Here is a 23,954-nt window from a genome sequence, read left to right as displayed (position 1 = left end):
CCACATAAAAAATAAATAAATAAAATAAGTAAAGATATTGTGTCCACCTTTAAAAAAATTCTTAAAAAAATATATATACAATATATATAAACTTGGTTCTTTTAAGTGAATGGTGCAGATCGTTTGTAAATACCACAGAAAGAGGCTCAGGGTAGGTTGCTAAGGCAGAAAGCAGGTTGTGGAAGAGTGTGTATTGTGATCCCCTGCCTGTGGTTTTCACTGTATTTAGGTGTTGATGTGAGTAAGTGTATTTGTACATAGAAACGGCTTAGAAAGTTATTAACACATACACAACTGAGGAAATCTCTGAAAAATAAAAATAAGATAAATGATAGAATGTTTCTTATTTATTTTATATAATTCTGTAAATTTAACATTATTTTAATGGGGAACTGTTTGAAATTATTTTAAGAAGACACTAATGTCAGCTAACATGTTTTCTCTCCTCAGTTCCATTGTCCCGCCCTGTCCTCACACGCAGAGCTCCCATGTCACAGCCTGTGGTGGGGGACGTGATGGAGCTTCACTGCGAGGCCCTGCGGCTTACTCCCAATCACATACACATTTTACCATGATGATATCACCCTGGGGAGAAGAGTGGCCCACTCTAGAGGAGGAGTGTCTTTTAGACTCTCTATGACTGCAGAACATTCTGGAAACTACTTCTGTAAAGCCAGCAATAGTGCTCAGACACAACACAGTGACACAATGACACTCACTGTGAGTAAGTTGACCTTTCCCACTAACAGCAGCAGGAGGAGCAGACCATAGCCCACCAGACCATGTAGGCGAGACTGGAGCTCAGTTTCCACAGAAGCACCCCCTGGGGGCTGTCATGGTAGGCCTGCTGCCTCACAGCCACATGGAGAGCAGGTGTGCCTGGATTCTACAGGTGGAGGAGCATGCACCTTCCTTTCTCACTGTACCTTCCTTTCCCAGCTGGACTTTCCTTTCTCCAGCTGTTCTTTGATTTCTCCAGCTGTACCTTTCTATCTCTAGCTATATTTACCTTTCTCCACCTGTACTTTCCATTCTCCATCTGTACTTCCCTTTCTCTAGCTGTATTTTCCTTACATGAGCTGTTCTTTCCTTTTCCTAGTTGAAGAATTATTTCTGAAGCAGTACTATACTTGCTATAGGTGTTCTTCCCTTTCTCCAGCTGTACTTTTCTTTCTCTAGCTGTACCTTCCTTTCTCCAGCTGTACTTTACTTTCTCCAGGTGTACTTTCCTTGCTCCAGCTGTACTTTACTTTCTCAAGCTGTACTCTCCTTTCTCTATCTGTTCTTTCCTTTCTCTAGCTGTACTTTCCTTACTCTAGCTGTACTTTCCTTTCTCCAGCTGTACTTTCCTTTCCTTTCTCTAGCTGTACTTTTTTATCTCCAGCTGTACTCTCCTTTCTCTACCTGTAATCTCTTTTCTCTAGCTGTGCTCTCCTTTCTCTAGCTGTACTCTCCTTTCTCTAGCTGTACTCTCCTTTCTCTATCTGTACTTTCCTTTCTCCAGCTGTACTTACCTTTCTCCAGCTGTACTCTCCTTTCTCTACCTGTACTCTCCTTTCTCTAGCTGTACTATCCTTTCTCTAGCTGTACTCTCCTTTCTCTATCTGTACTTTCCTTTCTCTAGCTGTACTTTTCTTTCTCCAGCTGTACTTTCCTTTCTCCAGTTGTACTCTCCTTTCTCTACCTGTACTCTCCTTTCTCTACCTGTACTCTCCTTTCTCTACCTGTACTCTCCTTTCTCTAGCTGTACTCTCCTTTCTCTATCTGTACTTTCCTTTCTCCAGCTGTACTTTCCCTCCTGCAGCTGTACTTTCCTTTCTCCAGCTGTTATTTTCTTTCTCCAGCTGTACTTTCCTTTCTCCAGCTGTACTCTCCTTTCTCTACCTGTACTCTCCTTTCTCTAGCTGTACTATCCTTTCTCTAGCTGTACTCTCCTTTCTCTATCTGTACTTTCCTTTTTCCAGCTGTGCTATCATATCTCCAGCTGTACTCTCCTTTCTCTACCTGTACTCTCCTTTCTCTAGCTGTACTATCCTTTCTCTAGCTGTACTCTCCTTTCTCTATCTGTACTTTCCTTTCTCCAGCTGCGCTTTTCTTACTCTAGCTGTACGTTTTCTTATTAGCAGTGCTCTGAAGCCATTGTTATGAAAACCCACAAATTTCTCCCTAGCTTCTCTTGTGTTCTGCCAGAGTAACCTGGCTCCCATCCAGGACCCTTGCTAGGAAATTTCCCAATTTTCCTACTCTTGCTTCTTTACATGCCCCAATCCATTCAGCAATATCACCAAGTCCCACTGTCATGAGCTGACCATCTGGTCACATCTCACTGATCCACCTCCACACATTGCTTCACCATCGCTAAAGTTGAGAAAAGACTCAGATACCAGGTTGTATCACAGAGATCACCAAAGACCTCCTTGTATTTAGATCCATTGGCCATTTATATCCCGCCATCATTCCGTGACTCTAATGATCACATGTCTATGTCCATGACCAACACCATGGCCTGTCCTTTCCCCACATCCATCATCCACCCCACATATACATAGGCCTCCAACCCTAAAAGACCATTTTAAGCACTTACTACTCACCATGACCTCCTGCCCTTCCAGAAACTCCTTCTGTCACTACCCTCCGCAGACCTCAACAGAACTCCCAGTTCAATCACTCTCCTACTCCCTCCCTAATGCATCTGCCAAGAGCACCTCTGACTCCTACCAAGAAGTTCAGTATTTGTCTATCTCTCCACCCGGTCAGTAACTATGCCCCCTTTCCCCCAGGTATGGAGCAGGGGATTCTTCTCCCGGTGTCAGTGAACATTTCCATTTGATCTCTACATTCCATCCTCTCATGCATCCTCAGAACCTTCATGACACCAACTATCCCTTTCTCACTCATGACTCTCAGCATCTCTCCTCATAGGCTCCTTCCGTGGGCATTGGACTGGCTCCATTTCTCTCACAGCTAGATACACCATTGCTTGATCCTGCGCCATCCACTGCTCATCACACTTGCTCCACCCAAATCCACAAGGCACAAACTGAGGGGTGTTCCTTGAATCCTTTCTATCTCTACTGCCACCACCCTGGTCAGAGCCTTCATCATTCAATGACATTTAACTACCCCTCAATTTCACTTCTGCCCCCACTACAGTCCATTTTGCCTAACAAGGTCAGAATTCTCATATCATTGCTTAGTGAAGAAGGATCAAAATCCTCAGCATGGCTTGGGAAGCCCTGCCTGGCTCTCCAGCCTTCCCTCAGTGCTACTCCCACCTAAGCCCACCTTCTTCCTAACCCAGGCTCTTTGCACATACTGTCTACCTGCCTCATGTCCTCTTTCCTCCCTCTTCCCATGGTTAATTTCTAATGACATGAGAAGCTTCCCCTGACTCATCTGTGCTAGATCCAGTCCCAGTATTCAACCTTTCTTAGCACCTGATCTTTGGTCTCAATTATCAATGCTTTGACTCTAAATTTCTGTTTTGTTCAGTTTCTGCCTACCATTTCCCCTGCATTGGAGGCTCTGAGAGCAGGGTCTATGTCTTTCTCATCATTGAATATCCATTAGATACAGCCATTGTTAGAACTTATGGATATCTTGTATTCAGTAATTTGTGAATAATTAAATATAAAAATGAGCAAATACACTGCAATGCCCATCCTCTTGTGAGTCCTGTTTCTAATGGAGCCCAGACTTAATTCCATCCCTGGTTATATATGCAACAGCTCTCTCCTCTCCTTCACTTTCTGTTGAACAGGTTTCTCCATCTCCCCTTCATCCTTTGACTTATCAGATGCACAGGTTTCAATTTCATATGTTTTCAGATCCCTCAAATATGCTTGGGTTTGTATATCTCACTGCTCCAAACCACAGGTAGTTACTGCACACATGTCAGTGTTGCCTGAGGTCTGAAGACGGTTCTGAGAATTGTGAAGGATGAGCTCTCATTTGTGTCACAAGGTCATTAGAAAACAAGAAAATCACTTTCCTGTTTCAAATGTCTTTAGTGTAGAAGAACATATTCAATCAGAAAGAGCTAATGGCTGTTTTTTCCTCCCTCAGTTCCAGTGTCCCGCCCTGTCCTCACCCTCAGGGATCCCAGCGTCCAGCCTGTGGTGGGGGACATGGTGGAGCTTCACTGCAAGGCCCTGAGCGGCTCCCTCCCCATCACATACACGTTTTATCATGAGGATGTCAACCTGGGGAGCAGAAAGGCCCACTCTAGAAAAGGAGCATACCTCAGCGTCTCTGTGACTGCAGAACATTCTGGAAACTACTTCTGTGAAGCCAGCAATAGTGCTCAGACACAACGCAGTGACACAATGACACTCACTGTCAAAAGTAAGTTGGCCTTTCCCACTAACAGCAGCAGAAGGGACAGACCATTGCCCCACCAGCCCCAGTAGGAGAGACTGGAGCTCAGTTTCCACAGAAGCACCCCCTGGGGGCTGTCATGGCAGGTCTGCTGCCTCACAGCCACATGGAGAGCAGATGTGCCTGGATTCTACAGGTGGAGAAGCTTGCACCTTCCTTTCTCACTGAACCTTCCTTTCTCAGCTGGACTTTCCTTTCTCTAGCTGTACTTTCCTTTCTCTAGCTGTACCTTCCTTTCTCAGCTGTACTTTTCTTTCTCCAGCTGTACTTTCCTTTCTCTAGCTGTACTTTCCTTTCTCTAGCTGTACCTTCCTTTCTCTAGCTGTACTTTTCTTACTAGCAATGCTCTGCAGCCATTGTTATAAAACCTCAAATATTTCTCCCTAGCTTCTCCTGTTTTCTGCCAGAAAAACTTCAGCTCCCATCCAGGACCCTTGCTAGGAAATTTCCCAATTTTCTCACTCTGGCTTTTTTACATGCACCTTTCCATTCAGCAATATCACCAAGTCCCACTGTCATGAGCTGACCATCTGGTCACATCTCACTGGTCCACCTCCACCCATTGCTTCATCATCGCTAAACTTGAGAAAAGACTCAACTACCAGGTTGTATCACAGAGATCACCAAAGACCTCCATGTATTTAGATCCCTTGGCCCTCATTCCATGACTCTAATTATCACATGTCTTTGTCCATGACCAACACCATGGCCTGTCCTTTTCCCACGTCCATCATCCACCCCACATATACACAGGCCTCCAACCCTAAAAGACCATTTTAAGCACTTACTACTCACCATGACCTCTTGCCCTTCCAGCAACTCCTTCTCTCACTACTCTCCGCAGACCTCAACAGAACTCCCAGTTCAATCACTCTCCTACTCCCTCCCTAATGCATCTGCCAAGAGCACCTCTGACTCCTACCATCAAGTTCAGTATTTGTCTATCTTTCCCCCAGGTATGGAGCAGGGGATTCTTCTCCCGGTGTCAGTGAACATTTCCATTTGATCTCTACATTCCATCCTCTCATGCATCCTCAGACCCTTCATGAAACCAACTATCCCTTTCTCACTCATGACTCTCAGCATCTCTCCTCATAGGCTCCTTCCGTGGGCATTGGACTTGCTCCATTTCTCTCACAGCTAGAAACACCATTGATTGATCCTGCGCCATCCACTGCTCATCACACTTGCTCCACCCAAATCCACAAGGCACAAACTGAGGGGTGTTCCTTGAATCCTCTCGATCTCTACTGCCACCACCCTGGTCAGAGCCTTCATCATTCAATGAAATTTAACTACTCCTCAATTTCACTTCTGACCCCACTACAGTCCATTTTGCCTAACAAGGTCAGAATTCTCATATCATTGCTTAGTGAAGAAGGATCAAAATCCTCAGCATGGCTTGGGAAGCCCTGCCTGGCTCTCCAGCCTTCCCTCATTGCTACTCCCACCTATGCCAACCTTCTTCCCAACCCAGGCTCTTTGCACATACTGTCTACCTGCCTCATGTCCTCTTTCCTCCCTCTTCCCATGGTTAATTTCTAATGACATGAGAAGCTTCCCCTGACTCATCTGTGCTAGATCCATTCCCAGTATTCAGCCTTTCTTAGCACCTGATCTTTGGTCTCAATTATCAATGCTTTGACTCTAAATTTCTGTTTTGTTCAGTTTCTGCCTACCATTTCTCCTGCATTGGAAGCTCTGAGAGCAGGGTCTATGTCTTTCTCACCATTGAATATCCATTAGATACAGCCATTGTGGAACTTATGGATATCTTGTATTCAGTCATTTGTGATGAATAAGTATAAAAATGAGCAAATCCACTGCAATGCCCATCCTCTTGTGAGTCCTGTTTCTAATGTAGCCCAGACTCAATTCCATCCCTGGTTATATATGCAACAGCTCTCTCCTCTCCTTCCTTTTCTGTTGAACAGGTTTCTCCATCTCCCCTTCAACCTTTAACTTATCAGATGCACAGGTTTCATTTTCATCCGTTTTCAGAGCCTTCAAATATGCTTGGGTTTGTACATCTCAGTGCTCCAAACCACAGGTAAGAACGGCACACATGTCAGTGTTGCCTGAGGTCTGAAGAGGGTTCTGAGAATTGTGAAGGATGAGTTCTCATTCATGTCACAAGGACATTAAATATTCCTGTTTCAAGTGTCTTTAGTGTGGAAGAACATATTCTTTTTTTTTTAAGAGAGAGTGAAAGAGAGTGAGAGAAAGAGAGAATTTTTTAATATTTATTTATTTTTTTAGTGTTTGGCGGTCACAGCATCTTTGTATGTGGTGTTGAGGATCGAACCCGGGCCACACGCATGCCAGGCGGGCGCTCTACCGCTTGAGCCACATCCCCAGCCCAGGAAGAACATATTCAATCAGAAAGAGCTAATGGCTGTTTTTCCTCTCTCAGTTAAAGTGTCCCGCCCTGTCCTCACCCTCAAGGATCCCAGCGTCCATCTTGTGGTGGGGGATGTGATGGAGCTTCACTGCGAGGCCCTGAGCGGCTCCCTCCCCATCACATACACGTTTTATCATGAGGATGTCAACCTGGGGAGCAGAAAGGCCCATTCTAGAGGAGGAGCATACCTCAGTCTCTCTGTGACTGCAGAACATTCTGGAAACTACTTCTGTGAAGCCAGCAATAGTGCTCAGACACAATGCAGTGACACAATGACACTCACTATCAAAGGTAAGTTGGTCTTTGCCACTAAAAGCAGCAGAAGGGACAGACCATTGTCCTACCAGCCCCAGTAGGAGAGACTGGAGCTCAGTTTCCACAGAAGCACATCCTGGGGGCTGTCATGGCCGACCTGCTGCCTCACAGCCACATGGAGAGCAGGTGTGCCTGGATTCTACGGGTGGAGGAGCGTGCACCTTCCTTTCCCACTGAACCTTCTTTTGTCTACCTGTACTTTCCTCTCTCCAGCTGTACTATCCTTTCTCTAGCTGTACTATCCTTTCTTCAGCTGTACTTTCCTTTCTCTAGCTGTACTATCCTTTCTCCAGCTGTACTCTCCTTTCTCTAGCTGTACTCTCCTTTCTTTATCTGTACTCTCCTTTCTCTAGCTGTACTCTCCTTTCTTTATCTGTAATTTCCTTTCTCCATCTGTACTATCCTTTCTCCATCTGTACTATCCTTTCTCCAGCTGTACTTTCCTTTCTCCAGCTGTACTTTCCTTTCTCCAGCTGTACTTTCCTTTCTCTAGCTACACTTTTCTTAATCTAGCTGTACGTTTTCTTATTAGCAGTGCTCTGAAGCCATTGTTATGAAAACCCACAAATTTCTCCCTAGCTTCTCTTGTGTTCTGCCAGAGTAACCTGATTCCCATCCAAGACCCTTGCTAGGAAATTTCCCAACTTTCCTGCTTTTCCTATTTTACACGCCCCAATCCATTCAGCAATGTCACAAGTCCCACTTGTCGGGAGCTGACCACCTGGGCACATCTCACTTCCAGCCACAAGGAAGGTGGGCCTGAGAGCCTGAGATCGTGTCACGGGCCCCGTGCAGTTTAACAAATCCAGTGGATAAATTTGAGAAAAGACTCAGCTACAAGACTGTATCAGAAAGATCACTAAAGACATCCATGTACTTAGATCCCTTGGCCATTTACATGCCACCATCATTCTATGACTCTAATGACTACATGTCGATGTCCATGACCAACACCATGGCCTGTCCTTTTCCCACGTCCATCATCCACCCCACATATACACAGGCCTCCAACCCTAAAAGACCATTTTAAGCACTTACTACTCACCATGACCTCCTGCCCTTCCAGCAACTCCTTCTGTCACTACTCTCCGCAGACCTCAACAGAACTCCCAGTTCAATCACTCTCCTACTCCCTCCCTAATGCATCTGCCAAGAGCACCTCTGACTCCTACCATCAAGTTCAGTATTTGTCTATCTTTCCCCCAGGTATGGAGCAGGGGATTCTTCTCCCGGTGTCAGTGAACATTTCCATTTGATCTCTACATTCCATCCTCTCATGCATCCTCAGAACCTTCATGACACCAACTATCCCTTTCTCACTCATGACTCTCAGCATCTCTCCTCATAGGCTCCTTCCGTGGGCATTGGACTGGCTCCATTTCTCTCACAGCTACATACACCATTGCTTGATCCTGCTCCATCCACTGCTCATCACACTTGCTCCACCCAAATCCACAAGGCAGAAACTGAGGGGTGTTCCTTGAATCCTCTCTATCTCTACTGCCACCACCCTGGTCAGAGCCTTCGTCATTCAATGACATTTAACTACCCCTCAATTTCACTTCTGCCCCCACTACAGTCCTTTTTGCATAACAAGGTCAGAATTCTCATATCATTGCTTAGTGAAGAAGGATCAAAATCCTCAGCATGGCTTGGGAAGCGCTGCCTGGCTCTCCAGCCTTCCCTCATTGCTACTCCCACCTAAGCCCACATTCTTGCCAACCCAGGCTCTTTGCACATACTGTCTACCTGCTTCATATCCTCTTTCCTCTCTCTTCCCATGGTTAATTTCTAATGCCATGAGAAGCTTCCCCTGACTCATCTGTGCTAGATCCAGTCCCAGTTTTCAGCCTTTCTTAGCACCTGATCTTTGGTGTCAATTATCAATGCTTTGACTCTAAATTTCTGTTTTTGTTCAATTCCTAACTACCATTTCTTCTGCTTTTGAAACTCTGAGAGCAGGGTCTATGTCTTTCTCATCATTGAATATCCATTAGATACAGCTATTGTGGAACTTATGGATACCTTGTATTCAGTAATTTGTGATGAATAAATATAAAAATGAGCAAATACACTGCAATGCCCATCCTCTTGTGAGTCCTGTTTCTAATGTAGCCCAGATTTAATTCCATCCCTGGTTATATATGCAACAGCTCTCTCCTCTCCTTCACTTTCTGTTGAATGAGTTTCTCCATCCCCCCTTCATCCTTTGACTTATCAAATACACAGTTTTCAATTTCATCTGTTTTCAGATCCCTCAAACATGCTTGGGTTTGTACATCTCACTGCTCCAAACCACAGATAGTTACTGCACACATGTCAGTGTTTCCTGAGGTCTGAAGAGGGTTCTGAGAATTGTAAAGGATGAGCTCTCATTTGTGTCACAAGGTCATTAAAAAACAAGAAAATCACTTTCCTGTTTCAAATATCTTTAGTGTGGAAGAACATATTCAATCAGAAAGAGCTAATGGCTGTTTTTTCCTCCCTCAGTTCCAGTGTCCCGCCCTGTCCTCACCCTCAGGGATCCCAGCGTCCAGCCTGTGGTGGGGGACATGGTGGAGCTTCACTGCAAGGCCCTGAGCGGCTCCCTCCCCATCACATACACGTTTTATCATGAGGATGTCAACCTGGGGAGCAGAAAGGCCCACTCTAGAGGAGGAGCATACCTCAGCGTCTCTGTGACTGCAGAACATTCTGGAAACTACTTCTGTGAAGCCAGCAATAGTGCTCAGACACAACGCAGTGACACAATGACACTCACTGTCAAAAGTAAGTTGGTCTTTCCCACTAATAGCAGCAGAAGGGACAGACCATTGCCCGCCCAGCCCCAGTAGGAGAGACTGGAGCTCAGTTTCCACAGAAGCACCCCCTGGGGGCTGTCATGGTAGGTCTGCTGCCTCACAGCCACATGGAGAGCAGATGTGCCTGGATTCTACAGGTGAAGGAGCGTGCACCTTCCTTTCTCACTGTACCTTCCTTTCTCTAGCTGTACTTTCCTTTTTCCAGCTGTGCTATCATATCTCCAGCTGTACTTTCCTTTCTCCTGCTGTACTTTCCTTTCTCTAGCTATACTTTCCTTTCTCCTGCTGTACCTTCCTTTCTCTAGCTGTACTTTCCTTTCTCCTGCTGTACTTTCCTTTCTCTAGCTGTACTTTCCTTTCTCTAGCTGTACTTTTCTTTCTCCAGCTATATATTACTTTCTCCAGCTGTTCTTTCCTTTGTCTAGCTTTACTTTCCATTATCTACCTTTACTTTACTTTCTCCAGCTGTACTATCCTTTCTCCAGCTGTACTTTCCTTTCTACAGCTGTATTTTCCTTTTCCTAGCTGTACTTTCCTTTCTCTAGCTGCATTTTCCTTTCTTCAGCTGTAATTTCCTTTCTCCAGCTGTACTTTCCTTTCTCTAGGTGTACTTTCCTTTTTCTAGCTATATTTTCCTTTCTCCAGCTGTACTTTCTTTTCTCCAGCTGTACCTTCCTTTCTCTAGCTGTACTTTTTTTTTTTTTTTTTACTAGCAATGCTCTGCAGCCATTGTTATAAAACCTCACATATTTCTCCCTAGCTTCTCCTGCATTCTTCCATAGAAACTTCAGCTCCCATCCAGGACCCTTGCTAGGAAATTTCCCAATTTTCCTACTCTTGTTTCTTTACATGCCCAAATCCATTCAGCAATATCACCAAGTCCCACTGTCATGAGCTGACCATCTGGTCACATCTCACTGATCCACCTCCACCCATTACTTCACCATCACTAAATGTGAGAAAAGATTCAGCTACCAGGTTGTATCACAAAGATCACCAAAGACCTCCATGTATTTAGATCCCTTAACCATATTCATGCCACCATCATTCCATGACTCTAATGATCACATGTCTTTGTCTGTAACCAACACCATGGCCTGTCCTTTTCCCACATCCATCATCCACCCCACATATACACAGGCCTCCAACCCTAAAAGACCATTTTAAGCACTTACTACTCACCATGACCTCTTGCCCTTCCAGCAACTCCTTCTCTCACTACTCTCCGCAGACCTCAACAGAACTCCCAGTTCAATCACTCTCCTACTCCCTCCCTAATGCATCTGCCAAGAGCACCTCTGACTCCTACCATCAAGTTCAGTATTTGTCTATCTCTCCACCCGGTCAGTAACTATGCCCCCTTTCCCCCAGGTATGGAGCAGGGGATTCTTCTCCTGGTGTCAGTGAACATTTCCATTTGATCTCTACATTCCATCCTCTCATGCATCCTCAGAACCTTCATGAAACCAACTATCCCTTTCTCACTCATGACTCTCAGCATCTCTCCTCATAGGCTCCTTCCGTGGGCATTGGACTCACTCCTTTTCTCTCACAGCTAGATACACCATTGCTTGATCCTGCTCCATCCACTGCTCATGACACTCGCTCCACCCAAATCCACAAGGCACAAACTGAGGGGTGTTCCTTGAATCCTCTCTATCTCTACTGCCACCACCCTGGTCAGAGCCTTCGTCATTCAATGACATTTAACTACCCCTCAATTTCACTTCTGCCCCCACTACAGTCCTTTTTGCATAACAAGGTCAGAATTCTCATACCATTGCTTAGTGAAGAAGGATCAAAATCCTCAGCATGGCTTGGGAAGCCCTGCCTGGCTCTCCAGCCTTCCCTCATTGCTACTCCCACCTAAGCCCACATTCTTGCCAACACAGGACCTTTGCACATACTGTCTACCTGCCTCATGTCCTCTTTCCTCCCTCTTCCCATGTTAATTTCTAATGCCATGAGAAGCTTCCCCTGACTCATCTGTGCTAGATCCAGTCCCAGTATTCAACCTTTCTTACAACCTGATCTTTGGTCTGAATTATCAATGATCTGACTCTAAATTTCTGTTTTGTTCAGTTTCTGCCTACCATTTCTCCTGCATTGGAACTCTGAGAGCAGGGTCTGTGTCTTTCTTACCATTGAATATCCATTAGATACAGCTATTGTGGAACTTATGGATACCTTGTATTCAGTAATTTGTGAATAATTAAATGTAAGAATGGACAAATACACTGCAATGCCCATCCTCTTGTGAGTCCTGTTTCTAATGTAGCCCAGGCTCAATTCCATCCCTGGTTATATATGCAACAGCTCTCTCCTTCATTTTCTGTTGGACTCGTTTCTCCTTCCCCCCCTTCATCCTTATCAGATGCACAGGTTTCAATTTCATCTGTTCTCAGATTCCTCAAATATTCTTGGGTTTGTACATCTCAGTGCTCCGAACCACATGTGTGTAATAACTGCACACATGTCAGTGTTTTCTGAGGTCTGAAGAAGGTTCTCAGAATGTGTAAAGAATGAGTTCTCATTCGTATCTGAAGGTCATTAAAAAACAAGAAAATCACTCTCCTGTTTGGAATGTCTGTAGTGTGGAAGAACATATCCAATCAGAAAGAGCTAATGGCAGTTTTTCCTCCCTCAGTTCCAGTGTCCCGCCCTGTCCTCACCCTCAGGGTCCCCAGCGTCCATCCTGTGGTGGGGGACATGATGGAGCTTCACTGCGAGGCCCTGAGCGGCTCTCCTCCGATCCTGTACACGTTTTATCATGAGGATGTCACCCTGGGGAGCACAATGGCCCCCTCTGGGGGAGGAGCCTCCTTCAACCTCTCCCTGATGGAGAAACATTCTGGAACCTACTCCTGTGAGACTGAGAATGACCTGGGGATCCAGCACAGTGAATTGGTGACTGTCATCGTCACAGGTGAGCCTGCTGTGCCCACCAGCAGCACCACTGAGACCTGCCTGTGCCTTCCCTTCCAACGGCACCGAATGAAGGTGCAGCGCTCCTGGGGCTCCTGTCTGGTTGCCTTCCCAGCCTCTTCCTGTCTGCAGAGCCCCTGTTTGAACATCGGAGGTCCCTCCCGAGGTAGAGTTTCAGGAAGCCCGACCTTCCCACAGCACAGTTCTCCTTCAGTGTGATTAAAGCTCTCTCTGAAAATACTGAGAAGACATTTTTACAACACAGACCCCATCCTGACCTGATATTATGATATGAAGGGAAAGCCCAAGAATTCTGAGGATGGGTTTCTCTGCTCCCCCCAAATAGTAGACCCTTCCTTGCCTGGGTTCTTCTCTTCTTGACTTCCAAGAAGCTTCTACTCTTGAGTTCACCTCATTCCCAGGAATAGAGATTTTATTCACATTCCATATTAAAATCCTATGCTAACATTAGCACAGCCTCTCAGCCTTTGGGTCCTTAAAGGAAGGGCACAGGTGACAGGGGCAGAGGAGGGGACAGCAGGGTGACATGGGATAAAAATTGCTCCCATCAATTAAATTTGTCTTCTCTAAGCTGTCCTTTCGCCCCTTGCCATTAGGTGTAATAACCAAAGGAAAACGGCTTCTTTTGAGCTTTTAATCTGTTTGGTGATGACCTTTAAAACCTTGTTTAGGGAGACCTAGGGTAAAGAAAAAGTCGGTTTAGGGCTGTTAAGATGAATGTTCCAGACTTGGCTTTAAGGATTAACTTCCTATATGACCTTTACCAAGCATCGTTCCTATACTGACCTCAGTTTCCTCACCCGTAAAGTGGGAAATCCGGCAAGATGGAAATCATGTCATAATTTCCCTGTCCTAGATGGAAATTGTGCCATAATTTCCCATAATTTCCTGGACAGGGAATATAGAACATACAGACACAAAGTTTCCTAGAAGGATTCATGCAAAAGGAGAAGAGGGTTGTCCCTACCTCCAGGATACGTCCCAGGAATGGGAGACGATGCTATGGTGTACGAGTACCCCCTGAGTCAGGTAAAGCCAAACCTAGGTTTACACTCTTGGTCTTTCTTGGCTGAATCCCTAAGTATCTTAAGGAGTAGGGACAAAGTTAAATAAACAGGACAATTTGGGACTGCTAGCTCAGGATCCAGTCTCTACTCGAGGTAGCCAGTGCAGTGATCTCTAAGTCACCGGGAGGTGAGCTGATTTGAGGTGTGGTTTCTCCCATTCAGCCAGTTCATTTGCTCTCTGCTCTATGACCTCCTGTCCCAGTAGCACCTGCCTCAGACAGTTTTCCTCTGAACTGGGACTGTTGATCATCCTTCTTCCCTTGTTCCTATGATCCCCCGGCACAAACACCTGTTATTCTGCTGCTATTATCAACCTAGCTAAAGAGTTTCCTGAACATCCTGGATTAATTGTGTCTGAGTTCCAGAGCTAGGACCCAAGTCATGGAGAATAGCAACCACCCACAAGAGCAGTTTGGAGGCAGTTTCTCTTCTCTATGACGTATGTCCTAGTTTCAAGATCCATATCATGAAATTTTATCTGAATGTTTAAAAAATCCAGTATTACAAAAGAACCAACATTGTAAAGGTCTACTTCTTTCTTTCTTTCTTTGTAAAATTTATTTGTTCTTTCTAGATATACATGGCAGTAGAGTGTATTTTGGCATATCATACATACATAGAATTAGAATAACTTAATCAGATAGGTCTCATTCATCCTACTGTCTTTCCATTCCCATCTCGCCTCCCTTCCCTTCATTTCCCTTTGTCTGTCCAAGGAACTTCTAATCTTCCCCTTCCTTGTTGTGACTTAGCATCCATATATCAGAGAAAACATTCTGTCTTTTTTTTTGGGGGGAGGGGACCAGCTTATTTCACTTAGCATAATATTCTCCAGTTCCATCTATTTACCATATGCCATAATTTCATTCTTCTTTATGACTGAGTAATATTCGATTGTGTATATATACCACTTGTTTTTTTTTAATCCATTCATCTGTAATAGGGAACCTAGGTTAGTTCCATAGCCTGGCTATTGTGAATTGAGCTGCTGTAAACATTGATGTGGCAGCATCACTATAGTATGCTGGCTTTAAGTCCTTTGGATATAAACCCAAGAGTGGGATAACTGGGTCAAATAGTGGTTCCATCCCAGGTTTCCTAAGGAATCTTCATATTTTTTCTGGAGTGGTGGTACCAATTGGTAGTTCCAACAGCAATGTATAAGTGAACACAAAGGTCTCTTTCCAACTTCTCTTCTCCTAGATATAACTACCTGTTAACTGTTTCATGAGTATTTTCCATAAATGTTCTATGAACACTGAGGCACAGAATTTGTTTACTCAAGTAGAATCATATTACACATATAGTTAGCCAACTTCCATTTTTCACTTAAAAATACACCTATGCATCTCAGCTATCTTTCATTATTGCATTACTTGGTCTACTAGGTTATTTCTGATATTTAGCTATTGTAGAAATCCTTATACAAACAATTTTGACCTACATTATGTCAGTATCCCTAAACGAGATGGTCCTAGAAGTAGTTTTGCTGGGTCAAGCTTTCAAAGTGTTTTAAATTTGGTAGATATTTCCAAATTGTCAAAGAAGTGTCTTAAATTTGCTTTCTCACCTAGTCAGTAACAAGGTGCCTGTTTACCTTGTAGGTATTATCCATCCATTTGGGCTGTGCCAATCGGGTGAGAAGGAAAAGGAATTGTATTCATGTTGTTTTTACTTGCATACATGTAGTGTATTCATAATGAAGATAAAAGTCTTTTTATGTTTACTGACTATTTGAAGTTTTCATCACTTTCTACATTTTTATGGAATATTACTGTACATGAAAAGGTATTTATGGATCAAAGTCATTAACTATGGCTTGTTTTAATCCATTTTCAGAGTCTGAGCTCTGACTTTTTCCGTTTGTTTATAATACTTTTCTTTTTCTTGTAAATATGTTAGAAGTGGAAACTGCCATGGACATTTTGTTTTGTCTCAGTTCCAGTGTCCCGCCCTGTCCTCACCCTCGGGGCTCCCAGGGCCCAGGCTGAGGTGGGGGACGTGGTGGAGCTTCACTGCGAGGTCCTGAGGGGCTCTCCCCCGATCCTGTACCAGTTTTACCTTGAGGACGTCACCCTGGGGAACAGCTCGGCGCCCTCTGGGGGAGGAGCCTCCTTCAACCTCTCCCTGACTGCAGAACATTCTGGAAACTACTCCTGCGAGGCCGACAATGGCCAGGGTGCCCAGCGCAGTGAGGCGGTGGCACTTTTCATCCCAGGTAAGTTTCTTATGCCCAGGGCACAGGTGTGAGCCAAAAATTTCCTCCAAGGCCCGCCTGGTCATTCTCATGGGCTTTTCCAAGAGGGTGCTTCCCGGGTACACTAAGCTGGTAGCTCTCTATAAACTGATATATTTCCAAATGTTTCTCCAGTGATGGCACTGTGGTGGGGGCAGGGACAAAGAGTATCATCGAATTCGGGGTTTACCTGCTGGCTCTTCTCTCACTGGCCACTGTCCATCCTAACCCTCAGCCCTGTCTCAATCATGGCAACGCACTGCCTCACAAAGCCAGGAGCCATGTCCTGTGCCACACCAACACCCGCTTGGCCTCAGGGATTCTGGGCCTCTAGGCTCGTCCTGTCTCCCAGGCCAGGCACCAGCTTCAGGGGTCAGAGCAGCTGAAGGCCACAAGCCTCGGTCTTGGGCTCACGCGTGGGGTCTCCCCGTCAGGGCTAACGGAGAGCCGAAGTGGTCCTGTGGCCCCAGGAGTCAGCAGGGGGCTGCTGGGGACGGTGGTCCTTGCTGCTGGCGCACTGCTCTTCTACCATTGGCTTTCGAGGAAAGCAGGTAAGAAGCTCCTGGCTCACCTCCGCTTGAGCCCTTCCGTCCTCTGCCTTCCTTCAACCTCAGGCTGACCATGTGACCGTACCCCAGGCCTCCAAAACCTCCTCTCCTTCCACCCCACAGTCCCTCTTCACCTTTCCCACTGGGTCCCCCAAAGCCCTCTTTACCAAATCTGAAACTGCTGGAAGAGCCGTGTTAGTGGAGCACACCTGGGTGACGTGCAGCTTATCCAACCCCCCAAATTGCAACATGCCTCCCTCGGTATCTAAAAGACCCCCTAAGCGATGGGAAGAGGAGGACATCAACTCTGAGAAACAGAAGTGAAACACAGAAGCCAAATAGGAGTTGGTAACTTACTGATTTTTTGTTTTAAATGCGCAGTATGTTTGTAGATGATAAAGTCTCTTTTCCTGCCTTGCAGCTATTAAACTGCCTGCCACTTTTAAAGATCACTCTTTAAAAACTCCAAGTTAAAGGTCTATGACTTGTGGACTCCTATTTCACATTATAACCATACTCCTTTGGAGGCCAGGGGCAGTTGTTTAGTAGATTGGGTCCCATATACCACCTCCCTTGGGAAGGATTCAGACTTCGTTGACAGCAATGCCTGGTGATTTCTGTGTAAGTCTCCTGCGGCTGGGCCCCCTAAGAAGGTCTTCTTTTCCTAAATCAAATACCTCTGTGCTTTCTTTCACAGGGGGACGGACTGCCTCTGACCCCTCCAGGTAAGAGCTGGGCTGGGTTTCCATGTAGTTAATGAAATTCCCATGGGGTATACAATGGAATTGAACCTGATTATCACCAAGAGCCCAGTTTCTGCTGTACGATGCTGAGATGGGTGGTACCCGCTTCACGTCGCCACTTCCGTTGGGATACCTCAAGGCAATTCCCAGGACCTTCCCATCCACCACTTCAACTGTAGAGGCCTTCTTTTTTATTTCTCAACTCACATCCTTTACAACCACCCCTAGCTCTTGGCTTGTTTGAGTGACCACTATGACCCCTGAGTCCATCCATGTCTTGAGATGACTTAGCTTAATTAACCTGGAAAGCTCTGGACTTGGTGAACATAATCAAGACCCATTGTGACAACAGCCAAGAAGATAGAGCCGCATAACTTGGTCACCCAGTGAAGTCACTCTGCCAGCTGAAGAAGGACCACTGTCTTGGATCCTTAAGGCTGACTTCAGTAGCCACACCGTGGCTCAACACTATCCCCGGGCAAGCCCCTGGTAGCAGTGGTAGCAGTATCTGAACCGTCCAGAGTTCCTAAGACCTTTTCTGATTCTGATCTCTGTGAAAATAGAGGTTCTGGAGCCTGGTTTGAATTTTGTTTTTTCCCCTTTCTGGTCACATGGTCATGGTCAATCACTTCACCTTGGAAAACCTCCATTATTTTTTTTTATCTGTAGAATGGAGATAAAATAGAACTAACTTTCTATTGCTCCAAGTACAGTGCCTATTACATACCTGGTGGCCATAACGTCTCGGAAAACATATAGTATGAATTCCTCATGATTCATAGTCATGAATATGATTCCAGGCTTGACTGCCCATCTCGGGTAAAAACTCACGGAGAGGATCACCATAGCCACTGTGTCAGGCCCCTGGGAAACACCAGTGTTTCTGTGTCTCACAGGTGCTCTTCAGACTCCAACCCCCAGGACCCCACCTACCACAATGTGCCAGGTTGGATAGAGCTGCAGCCGGTGTACATGAACGGTGAGGACCAGGGACACGCTGTGTGGGCTGGGCCACAGGGTCGGTGTGGGAAAGAGCTGGGACCAGAGGTGAGGGGCGACAACCCACAGACCCAGAAGGTTTCGTCCTTGTGGACAATAAACAGGCTGGGGAGGAGGACAGGGCTCAAATAAGAGGCAGGCTCCTTCCTGTCCTCTGACACGTCAACTTCTCTCTAAGTAAAATCTAGAGGAGAAGACGTGGTTTACTCCGAAGTGTCCTGCCTCCAGAAGGAAAGCAGAAATTCAGGTAAGACCAGAGGGGGCACCTGTTCTGGCCAACCTTCAACCTTGACAGCCTACTGCTCCATCTCCTCCTCCCCAGCCAGACACAGCCAGCTGCCCCCCAGCCTAGTTCACTGGGGCTTCTCAACTTGTGCCTACACTGTTTGGGGTTAGCCCAAGCCCATCATATGGTACTGCTTTCTCTGTCCTCAACTGATGGCCTCAGTACAGTCTAACTCAGTATAGAAACATCACCTTGGGTAGTCACTGAACCCCTCTGTAAAGCCGTTTGTTTATAAAATGAAGCAGGACTATTATTCTCTGCTGTCGTATTTTGGGCTCCTATCAGAACACTACAGACTGGTTGGCTTACAGAATAAGCATTTATTGCTCACAGTTCCCAACACGGTCAGCTTCCCCTCTTCCTCTTCCTGGTTTGCAGACAAGAGCTTTCTTGCTATATCCTCTCATGATAGACAGATCATCTTTCTTGTGTCTCATTTTCTAAGGACGCCAATCCCACCACTGTAGATCTAAGATACATCTAAGATTATATATGTGTGTGTGTGTATACAAATGACCTAACATTTTATTTTTAAGATATAGATTGATGATTCATAGATTGGTCGGAAGACAGATCAATCCCTTAGAACAGGGCTATAAAGGGGTATAAATAAAAATTGTGTATATGTAGAAAGAGATCTTAGAGAGATACATAAATATGATCTAAGATATATATATTTATATCTAAGATCTCAACTATATATATTTCCTTAGAACTAGGATACAAATATATATATATATATATATATATATATTTATCATATGTATAAATATCTTATATATCCCTTAGAACTGTACCTGTAGCATATATAGATATAGAAAGACATAACTGTAGAATACTTGCATATGATAGTTTCTTTTCTTTTTTTTTCAATATTTATTTTTTTTTAGTTGCAGGTGGATATAATATCTTTAATTCCTTTTTATGTGGTGCTGAGGATCGACCCCAGTGCCTCACGTGTGCTAGGAGAGCACTCTACCGCTGAGCCACAACCCCAGCCCCGAGTTTATTTTCTTTATAGCACTCAGAACTGTAGCTGGCACACAGAAACTGCTCAGCACCTGATAGACGATAGAAGTTATCCACCTAAAACCAGGTGCACAGTATGTGCCGGTATCATATAGATGCATACATCTCTGCAATAAGCCCAGAGGCCGATGACATGCCGATTCCCATCATAGAGACGTGACAGCTGAGGCAGGAGAAGTTGAGTGACTAGCCCCAGACCACCGGGGTGGCAAGGCAGACCCAGGGCTCCGTCCCAGGGAGACAGGACTCGGAATCTTCTCTCTAAAGCCTGCTTCAGACAGTGCTCCATAATATGTGACATGACTCCAGGGTCAAGGGACTCCCAAGGTCAAAGGTGAAGCCCTTCTTCTGAGAGCTTCTGGAAGCTCAGAGTGGGGAACAAGGTGTGAGGTGGTGCTGAGGAGGGGGCTGGTCCGTGCTCCAAGGCTGAGGACAGAATGGGCAGTTGTTGGACAGGAGAGGTCCTGGGGCGGAAAGGCCTGGCCTCATAGCACGGGGCACAGGGACAGCTCTGAGTGGGCCTCCACAGCTGAGCGCTCCCCTTCTTTCCACAGCAGCCTCTGCACACAGCCTCAGCCATCAGACGGTGAGTCTCCTGACCTGTGCTGCCTCGCCCGAAGGCCCAACAGCTCTGGCCCCCACCTAAATGTTCCTTCCTCCTAGGACTCCTCTGTCATCTATGCCAAGGTGAAGAAGGCATGCACCCCAGCCTCCGGGCCCCACCAGCTGGCCTCCCCAGCTCCTCACAGATGACTCCACGCAGCTCCCCAACTGCCGTCTCAGCCTCTGAGTCCCAGTGTTCTCCGTGGGGGAGAAGGAGCATTGAAATGGGAAGATTGAAGCCACCCCAGGCCACATCCAGCAGCTTTTGTGTCAAATGCTCTCTGTCTGCACCGAGCCCAGAGCCCTGCTGGACTCCCACTTATTTCCTAGGTTACAGCGTTGCCCTCGTGGCTCCTTTTTGAATCTAGTGAAAAGTCGCTCCCAACTCGGGGCCCATTACATCTCCAGGCTTCCTTAGTGAGTGTCAGCTCGGGGCGGGGGGTCCTGACAGTCCTCAATTCCAGCAGGGAGGTCCTGCCCTCGTGGGTACACTTCTCAATTGCTATCAGCCTCCTGGGACGACTGCAGGAGCCTGCCAGATGGGAAGCACACGCCCCAAGGATGATGGACGCCATATGGATGACCTTCTAGTGGGACTGCACTTCATGCTTTTCAACCTGTCTGAATCTCCAAGGTCACCTGACTTGAGACTAACTTCTCTCCTGCGCCTGTGCCAACATCTATTCATCCAAGTGAGTTGATTTTGCACTCCGGTTCCCAGGTCTTCCCCAACCTTCCAGAAGTAACTCCATAAAATCAAGCCGAGGATGCCCAAGGACACTGCTAGAATGCATATTGGAATATATGCAAATTACCATTTGACTGAATGAATGAAGAAGAAACTATGGGTAATCAAACTGGCATCTGATCCAGCTCTAGCATGCTCCCAAGAAAACTCAGGAGGTACTTCTGTTTCCTCTGAGCAAGAAATAAAAGAGAAGGAGCTGGGGTGAGGAATTAGGTTAATCAAGAAAGAGGGTTTCACAGACTTTAATGTGCCTCCGGACCACCTGAGGATCTTACGAAACTGCAGATCCTGGCTCCGTGAGGCTGTGTGGAGCCTGGGATACTCCGTTTGTAGCAAACTTCCAGGTGATGCTGATGCCACAGGACCAGGAACCATACTGAGAGCTGAGGTGCAGTAGGCCTGGCTGCACTCCATGTAACTCCACGGGGGGCTTGCACACAGATCACACTGTTCCTGAAGCTGTCCTTCAGCCAGAGCACCACCAGCTGCTGTGGCATACAGAACTTCTCTGCAGCATATTGGGTTTTATCAGCCACCCTGGGTGGGGGAAGTGGCTCCCGCCATCTTTGTTTCCCCACACTTTCCCATGAAGAGTGAATGAACACCCTATGCATCAATATGCCCTCCAGACCCTGCCCCTAGTTGGGAGGTGCTCTTCTCCATTTTCTAGCTCAGCCCTTCTGCAATTCCTTCTCCTGAAAGGCCTTTCCTATCGCCTCGATCTACTGTAATTCTGTCCTTTCCCTAAGCCCCACCAGTATCCACCCCACCGTCTCTCCTTTCGGTACCTATGGCACTTTGACAGATTTGTAATTACCATTGTCAAGGTTGGGAGAGAACTGAAAGTTGGTTAGGACAACCCTAATTTTGCAGCTAGAAATGGAGAACCAGAGAATTGGGAAGAAACCAGATGATGATGACCACATAGCCAGGTAGTAGCAAAGCCCAAACTAAAGTAAACCCAGGGCTCCCGACCCCCAAAACCATATTCTTTCCTCCACATCTCTCTTCTGTTGCAGAAACATGGGGCTGGGGGCATTTCTGGTTCTCCAACAACTTGGAGAGGCCATAAAAGCAAAGCCCAACTCCAGTTGATGTACACACAGAGCCCAGCATGGTGTCTGGCATACGGCTGGCTTTCAATAAATCATTGTCAAATTGAATGTTGGGTAAGTCTCCCAATTAATGCACATCATCTCCACAAATTTATCCATATCTTTCCTGATTAACTCTTATTCCAGGGGAATGCAATTCATGTCCTCGGATCTCAGAATGTTTGGGGATACCAATAAAATAATTTCTATCAGACCAACCTGTCAGTCTGGAGCGGACTTTTTAACTGTTTTTAACAAAACCAGCATTGTCTGCAGGTATCTGAAACTCAAGGAAAAAAACTAATCAGATGAACCACAAATTTTTTTTTCTCTCTCTCTCCTTTCTCCTTCCCTCCCCCTCCCTTCCTTTTCCCGCTTTCATCTCCTCTTTTTAGCTGAAGCCACACCTCTGTCCCAGTCACCACAGCCAGGAGACACACAGCTGTCTCTGACTCTCTACACTGAATTGGTCACTCAGTCCGATCCATTCTGCTGTTTGTCTTATGTATCTCATACACCATGTTCCCTCTGCCCCTGCCTTGGTACAGGCTCTTGTCAACAACTGCGAGGACTATTGCAGTCACCTGAGAGTGGTGTCCCTACCTCCAGACTCTTCCACCCCCCATTCATTCCCAGTTGGATCAGCAGGATGAACTTTCCAGCCTGTTGATCCCTCTGCTGGGGTCCTCTTGTTTTCCACAGAGCTCACTCTTTCCTCTTTGCAGTTTAGTTCCAACCTAAACTTCCAGCTTCATCTCCAATCCTTCCCCGTCACCACAGGAACAGGCACCCCACGCTCCTGCCACACACACACACACACACACACACACACACACACACACACAACCTGATTTCAAGTGGCCATACCTTTCCACGTCTATTCCAGTAACTGTTCCCTCTTTGTCTTATCTGTCCAAGACACTTGTCCTCCAAGACCAATTCCCCTCTCAGGGAAGCTTCAGTTTCTTCCTCTGGGTCTCTATAATTTTTGCATCTATGTTTCTTATCATCCTTACAAGAGAAAGAGACAGACAGACAGATGGGCACAGAGAAAGAGAGACACACAGAGAGAAAGCCTCCTCAATTCTCACATCACCGTAGCCCACAGTACAGGACTTGGTCAGTCAGATGCTCAACTCTTAGTGGATAAATGTATAGAATGGGACTTTGCCTTTTTTCTCAGAATAACTCCCGTAGCCCCAAAGCTGAGGTCCGCAGTTGACAGTTACCCACCATGTTCTGAAGAGGAGCTTCTAGACACATCCCACAAGACCAACAAACGGCACACCACCCCCGGCACTTCCAGATCCTCAGGCATCCTTACGGGCAGGGTTCATTAAGGAGATGGGGACCCAGTGAGGGTGCTGGGCACCTGCCCTCCTGACCCAGCCAGGGAAGACAAGACTCCTGGGTAACTGCTCAGAGAAATGAAGAGGGTCCTTCACCACTCAGCTCAGGAATCCACAGGCCCCTCCTAGCGTGCCCCCGAGCCCTGCCCACTGAGCTTTTAGGAGATCTTGACACGAGTGGCCTAGAGTTTGGGTGTCTGAGGGAGAAGCACTTCTCACCACTCCTGATGTCCCCACCCTGCTGTGCGGAGGGAGCCCATTATACCATACCCCTGGTCCCTCTCTGCCTTACTCCCCCGATAAGGAACAGCTACTTAGCTCCCTGAAGAGTCTGGAAAGAGAGTGTGGGCATGTGTGGACCGGCCAGTCTGTCTCCCCCTGTGTCATGGCCAAGGGCATCTCATAGGAGTTC

General features: G+C 46.3%; 1 protein-coding gene across 1 annotated transcript in view; it reads left to right on the top strand.

The window, feature by feature from the left end:
- LOC143410677 (Fc receptor-like protein 3) overlaps nucleotides 1–20,501 on the top strand; it is an 86,956-nt gene extending 66,455 nt beyond the window's left edge. Inside the window, 6 exon segments of the mRNA XM_077110649.1 lie at nucleotides 12,542–12,820; nucleotides 15,847–16,125; nucleotides 16,578–16,694; nucleotides 17,389–17,416; nucleotides 18,331–18,481; nucleotides 20,412–20,501. Coding sequence (XP_076966764.1) covers nucleotides 12,542–12,820; nucleotides 15,847–16,125; nucleotides 16,578–16,694; nucleotides 17,389–17,416; nucleotides 18,331–18,481; nucleotides 20,412–20,501 — 944 coding nt within the window.
- The last annotated feature ends 3,453 nt before the right edge of the window (nucleotides 20,502–23,954 follow it).

This window comes from Callospermophilus lateralis, chromosome 11 (genome assembly GCF_048772815.1).
Source record: "Callospermophilus lateralis isolate mCalLat2 chromosome 11, mCalLat2.hap1, whole genome shotgun sequence".
Lineage (NCBI taxonomy): Eukaryota > Metazoa > Chordata > Mammalia > Rodentia > Sciuridae > Callospermophilus > Callospermophilus lateralis.
Note: the sequence above shows the minus strand (reverse complement) of the source record. Positions and strands in the feature narration are given on the sequence as shown.